This window comes from Choristoneura fumiferana, chromosome 20 (assembly GCF_025370935.1).
Source record: "Choristoneura fumiferana chromosome 20, NRCan_CFum_1, whole genome shotgun sequence".
Taxonomy (NCBI): domain Eukaryota; kingdom Metazoa; phylum Arthropoda; class Insecta; order Lepidoptera; family Tortricidae; genus Choristoneura; species Choristoneura fumiferana.
In genome coordinates, this window is record NC_133491.1 from 11,244,697 (window position 1) to 11,251,653 (window position 6,957).

General features: G+C 38.5%; 1 protein-coding gene across 1 annotated transcript in view; it reads left to right on the plus strand.

The window, feature by feature from the left end:
- The first annotated feature begins 1,418 nt into the window (after window positions 1-1,418).
- Window positions 1,419-6,957, plus strand: part of LOC141439070 (circadian clock-controlled protein daywake-like) — a 24,794-nt gene continuing 19,255 nt past the window's right edge. Inside the window, exons 1-2 of the mRNA XM_074103197.1 lie at window positions 1,419-1,644; window positions 3,460-3,685. Coding sequence (XP_073959298.1) covers window positions 1,569-1,644; window positions 3,460-3,685 — 302 coding nt within the window. The 5' untranslated portion in view covers window positions 1,419-1,568. The remainder of the gene's footprint in view (window positions 1,645-3,459; window positions 3,686-6,957) is intronic.

Genomic DNA, 6,957 nt, shown 5'->3' on the forward strand with positions numbered 1-6,957 from the left:
GCCTTTTAACAAATTCTATGTTATGACTTTCGTCACTAAGTATTGCAATTTTAAACTTATCATAGATATCTACATATAACCTTACAGAATTTATTTAGTGGCTTAATGTCATTTTTACATTCATTTCTTACTACTATAGGTACGATAGTAGATGCGAGGCCGGATTTTAATCCTTGCTTGAGAGGCAATAAGTCCACTAGGCTACCATGGCTTTTAAGATTTTTTTTCGTACTATTTAGCATAGTATTATTGAGGCTAGGTTTCGACCAAAGATATGCGAGGATATATTGAGAGGAATGTGTTGTGCATGAACCAATAGAAGCCTTTCGTTTACCTATCTTCGCACAGCACAGCTCTAGTGGAAACAGCTGAGCGGACCGAGGAAGGTAAATGAACCATTTCTATCGGTTCACGAAAAACAAATTCCTCGCATCACATCCTTGTGTATTTAAACGTTTCACAAATCAGAGGAGCGCGCGCGTTATTGCCTATTGCCATCATAAGGCCTTTGTGACCTAGTCTCCTGGGACCTGACCTTTTTAACAGATTTTTTTTAACAGAGCTTTGTTATTTTGGATATTATTTCAAAATTCTTAAGATTCTTTTTTCAATGAACCATTTGTACTTTATGAAGTACGTTCGGCCGTTATACTTAGTGTTAATTGGTCCTTTATAAAGTACGCAAGTTCCCACGAGGATAAAGTAAAAAATTAAAACTAAGTTCTTTAATTCAAAATTAAAACTATACTTTTAAAATTCAAGAGCTAAACCCAAAGACTTCAAACCACCTTGACACATGTGAACTCTAACCAATAAACCCACACTAAAAAGCCCTATAGCCAATTTCAACTACAGAGGACATTAACCTTTGCGCCAGTAGCACTATAAGTATTCATTTTAAATGAGTAGGTAGGTACTAATACAGGGTACTAGTTAGGCTCTTAGGTTGGCTTTAGGACTCGTCTCTGGTCTGGCTTGCGACACCGCGGTTGCGACATTAGAGCCGTACTCTAAACGCTTGCACTGGTGTTCCCACAGCCTTAGACTGGATTTCCGATAAGACGATTTGTTAGACGTAAGTGGAAAATTAAAGGAAATTAATTTAGAAGGATCAGTAGACAAGGAAAAATGTGTTACTGGCCGTATAAATAAAGAGTGCTTTCAAAAGACAAAAAAAGGTTGTACCTATAGTGAAGCGGGTGCTTCATTTAGTGTTGAGTTTTTCATAATAATTAAAATATGTAGGAAAAAGTCCGAAAATTGACGATTATATTCAGAGATTAATTCTTTTCAATTTGAAGCTAAATGGTGGTAGTGTGCTAAGGCATGCTCGCCAGCCTCACGTTAATACCAAAGTAATCGCATGCAAGAAAACCTAGCCTAAGTCCTTGAGGCATTTAATTACGACTCCAAAGTTTGAAACACCAGTTGCTTGCGGTTTCTCAAAGGAGTCGGCATTCGCGGCGAGAAAAACACGCAGCATAATTTAAAAACAAACAGTTCTATTTTTAAACCGTTTGCTAATTCGAAATTTACTTTTTACTTTTTGGTTATAATAAGGCGGCAAGATGACGAACAGCTGGCCAGTGTTGATTGTGTACTTGTTTGTGTGTCTTCAATGCAGTTTGCAGTTGCTGCCGTTGCGTGAGTAGAACGTTTAGTTTTAAATTTTAAACAGGAAACGCGTTTGCTGTGAAACATTGACTGCCAGTTTCACTTCCGAGTTGTAAGAGATTATATTTTTTATATGAATTCGTTAGATTTTTATATTTGCATTATGAAATATCCTTATGCCTATGAATTTATTAGCAACAAATTTAATAAAGCAGCATGATGTACGACCACAAATGCATTTTTTTATACACGGAAATTAATAGTTGGAAACGAATGCTTGAGAACTCTCGTCAGATTTAAAATTGAATATATTTGGAAATATTATAATTTACTAAAGTCCATAAAAAAAGTAAAGGCGTAATATGGTTTAAAGAGGATAGCACTAAAAAGTAAGTGGAGTTTTAATGCAATAGACCAGTGACATTAGCATTAGGAACGAGTGTTGCCAGGAAAAAACAAATACCGGACCAAGACGACATTTTACGACCGGATGGCCAAGTGGTTAGAGAACCTGACTACGAAGCTTGCGGTACCGGGTTCGATTCCCGGCCGGGGCAGATATTTGTATGAATAATGCGAATATTTGGTCTCCGGTCTTGGATGTTTAATAATAATATGTATTTAAGTATGTATTTATCTATATATGTATGTTGTTCCGTTGCCTAGTATCCATAGTACAAGCTTTGCTTAGTTTGGGCCTAGGTCAATAATTGGTGTCAGGTGTCCCATGATATTTATTTACTTACCTAAATTCGTATTTTCATCAAAAAGGCGCAAATAAGTAGCTAAATCAAGGTAGCACCTCTCAAAGAGATGTCATTGTGTTTTGTCCTTAACCTAAATAGTATATGGTAAGCAGAACCTGAAATGTACTCGTTTGTCGATTTGTTTAATAAACATCAAGTGCATATCGCAAGCCGTTCACTTTCGCTCCGCTGCGCATGCGCAGTGAATAAAGCGCGCACCGTACGCTGCACCCGCGCCTACCAAATGCTTAATGAACTTGTACATACTTAATTCCATCCCAGCCTATAAACGTCCCACTGCTGGGCACAGGCCTCCTCTCAGAACAAGAGGGCTTGGGCCATAGTTCCCACGCGGGCCCGGTACGGATTGGGAACTTCACACGCACCATTGAATTGCTTCGCAGGTTTGTGCAGGTTTCCTCACGATGTTTTCCTTCACCGCAAAGCTCGTAGTAAATATCAAATGTAATTCCGCACATGAATTTCGAAAAACTCAGAGGTGTGAGCCGGGGCTTGAACCCACGACCCTCTGCTTGAGAGGCGTTAGGTCAAACCACTAGGCCACCACGGCTTCTAAAAAATATGCTGGATTAAAAAAAGTCGACCACAGCTGATAACAGGAGGAATACAAATGTTACCTACCTATGTGTATTTTCTTCCAAGTCGATGTCACTGTTTCGCTCGAAATGCACGTAATTTTTTTGTGTTTAACCTACGAATAATAATTCTTTTTTCGTAGTGTTTAACATAATTGTTATAAATAACAGTCCTCACAAGCGTAATTTGATCTTTTGTAGCACATTCTCTATGCAATAACACATTTTTGGAACAATTATAGCTTCATTGCAGGTTTAGCTGGGAAAATAAATACATGGCTTTTTGTGTTACATTTCTATTTCTATTTCACTGATTATTCGATCTGTGAACGTAACGGATTTTCCACAGATGTTTTTGAGAATCAATTAAACTTGTCATATGCTTCTGTAAGATTAGAAATACCCTAATCAACACGTTCTATTCATCTATGTTCAGAGGGTAGAGGACGTTGTGTTAATAATGATTCTATGTATGTATTTTCATCGTCACCCTTCATTTACAGCGGACTTCATCCACCCATGCTCCGAACTCTCCGACGAATGCTTCACACAAGCAACCCTGGATGCGCTCCCTGGGATCGTGAAGGGTATCCCGGAAGCCAACGTTCCGACCCTGGACCCTTTGTACCTGGACAAGAATATCAGCATGAAGCTGCCCGGGAATGTCAAAATGACCTTCCATAATGGAAAGCTGATCGGGCTTGGTACTTGTGTGCCGCTCAAAGTATCGTAAGTACTATAACTGATGCGACTGATGTGTGTTGCCAGTGATGACATATGGATCCGAGACGTGGTGCTTTCCTTTTTTCAAAGTCAAAGTCAAAATATCTTTAATCAATTTAGGCTATAACAAGCACTTATGAATGTCAAAAAAAAATCTACCACCGGTTCGGAAAACCTCTGTTGAGAAGAATCCGGCAAGAAACTCAACGAGATATATTTTTTTAAACAGATTTTACTTTAGGCCTTATAAATAGGCTCAGAGTTGCTCAGCGAGCTATGGAGAGAGCTATGCTTGGGGTTTCTCTACGGGATCAAATCAGAAATGAGGAGATACGTAGAAGAACAAGGGTCACCGACATAAGCTAATTACCTCGTTGAACTGGCAATGATCGGGTCATATAGCACGGAGAGCGGATGGCCGTTGGGGCCGAAAAGTTCTCGAGTGGAGGCTGCGGATCGGCAAGCGCAGCGTAGGACGTCCACCAACAAGATGGACGGATGACCTGGTTAAAGCCACGGGTTCACGGTGGATGCAGGCCGCTGCCAACCCAAGCAACTGGAGGTCTGTGGGGGAGGCCTATGTCCAATAGTGGACGTCCTACAGCTGAGATGATGATAACTGATGCATAAAAATATGTTACGTTAAGTTACCTGTTTAAGTTCTTAATTCAAAAACTCCGACGAAAAACCTTGTAGAGGTTTTCGGTCAAACTAACCCTGAATTTCCTGAATTATTTTACAACAAAAATGAGTGGTCGTTGGGCTGGAAGGTTTTCGAATGAAAACCGTGAATCGGCAAGCGCAGCATGAGATATCCATCAACGAGTGGACGGGTGACTTGATTAAAGCCGCGGATTCAGGGTGGATGAAGGTCACTTCCAACAGAAGTAACTAGAGGTCTATGGGGAGGTCTATGTCCGACAGTGGACGTCCTGAATGGTGATATGGTGATGACGATGAAATAGTCTGAATAGGATATAAATGTTGCTGATAAAAGTTAAAACAATAAACTTTTAAAAAATCATGATGTCAAATGAAACAAGTGAAAGTCTTGTAAAGCATTCAATTTTGAAAGAGCGCATCGCTAATCGGATTGTACTTGAACTGCAACGTACAGATTAGCACCCTTTGTGAACAAATTTTTCTCAACACGATCAGGTCAAGGGCATTGACCTACGTATCATTTACACTACAGTTTATCACCAAATTTAAATCGATTGAATTTTTTTTTTAGCAAATACAAAACTTTCAAGAACAATCCAGAACTAACGAGTACATCTAAACAGTAAACTATACCAAGCATTACGGCTGTTTAACCGTCACAGTCATTAATCTTTTTTTGGAATTAACTACTAAAAGCTACGAATAAACAGACTTATTATTTGTTCGTAGCCTAAAAGCGTAGAAATAGTCAAGTGTGTACATTTACAGTGCGATTTTATCAACAGCAGGACACAAACTGGCTCCGTTATACTATAACGTCGCTAAAATAATAATGAATTAATAATAAATTCAAATGTTTGTGTGAAACCGTAAAATTATTTATTAGTCACTAGCTTTCGCCCGCAGCTTCGCCCGTGTGGTATTCGGTTATCGCCGCTATTCCCTCAGGAACTGTGCATTTTCCGGGATAAAAAGTAGCCTATGTCCTCTCTGGCCCATAATCTATCTCTACTTATGCCAAAAATCACGTAGATCCGTCACTCCCTTTCGACTTAAAAGACGGACAAACATACAAACATACACACTTTTGCATTTTAATAACATAGAACATTTTTAATGACAGCAAAAATTAGTATGGATTTTACAAGTGAACAATAAATAAATAAAGTAAAAATATTGTCACAAAAATAACCGTTAAGTGAAATAACTCGCCCCGCCCACCTCAGGCGCAAAAGTGCCTATTATCTTTATGACATAGCAAAATCTTAAACGATTATGTTGGACTTAGTCTCAGAAAATAGATGCCAATTAAGTGTATCTTAAGGACAACAGTTAATCATAATTATACCTAATAGCACACAGCCTTTAAAACCTGGTGACATTGACCATGCTATATTTACTTGAAGTCAATATTTCCTCGGTAGATTGCTCGTAAAAAGATCAAACAGTTTTTTATGTTGTTCAACATAAAGCTGATGAACTAAGACAACTACTTATAACCCTTTCCGGCCGAGAGACTGTTTTTCCATTTTTTTTTTCTATAATGTCAATTAATTGTGGTTCATGAAAAGATGATTCACGCGTGCTCAGGATATTTGCACGATTGTATCGAGCCGGCCGAAAAAGGTGCAATAAAAAACGTTTGCAAGTTCGACACGCGTGTAGAAAAAAAACCCGAATATCAATCAAACCAGGTTATCAAACCTCATCTTTTTTAAGTGAGTTAAAAACTAATACTTTAGTAGTGCTGCTGTGTTTGGTATCGTTTCTGAATGTTCTTTGAGCGGCCGAGAAAACTACTGTCGTAGCTAATACCTGTCACTTCAATAAAATTCTAACCTAGATACTGACCAAGCAATAATGTAAGGCAAACCTTGTCCTGGCAACCCTGAAAATCAGTCTTACAAGGGCGGCAAGCAACAATGTAAATCAAAATTGAATAGGGTGAAATGCAAAGCTAGGTCAGTCATATCTTATGCAAAGAAAAGTTCAAGATAACAAAAGGGAAACTTGCACCATTTCGTCAATCTCCGTAATGATAAAAGTGATAATGACGAAATTTTGACGAGACCGATGACGAGATCTTTTCGCGACACATAGCTGAGTGAGTGGCGGCCATTTTGGCAGGTAGGAATAGGCATGCATGTGTATATTAAGTCAGTGTTTCTGTATGTGTATCTATTTTATCAGCCCATAAACCATTCTTATTCTTATTCTTAAATTATTTGCCAGCTTGTGTTATTTGAGTCAAATTTTGACGTGTTCATTTTATTTAGAATGGAATATAATAGTATTTATTTATTTTATTAATTTTCGTTTCATTTGCTGTGTGAAATATTGTCATCAGTTACGTATTTCTGACCGTTTTTTTTTTTCACCACATAAAAATGATTCGCGCTCTTACACACGTGTGTTGTTATCCTTACTCTGGAGCATAGCATGTGTTGCTCTACACTCTACAATAACGTCATCGTCATACATAACATTTAATAGTGTACCATTTCTTGCAAGGCCGGCAACGCATCTGCAGTTTTGATGGTGCTGCGGAAGTCTATGGGCGACGGTTAATCACTTAGCATCAGGTGAACCGTCTGCTTGTTTGTCTGCATCATCAT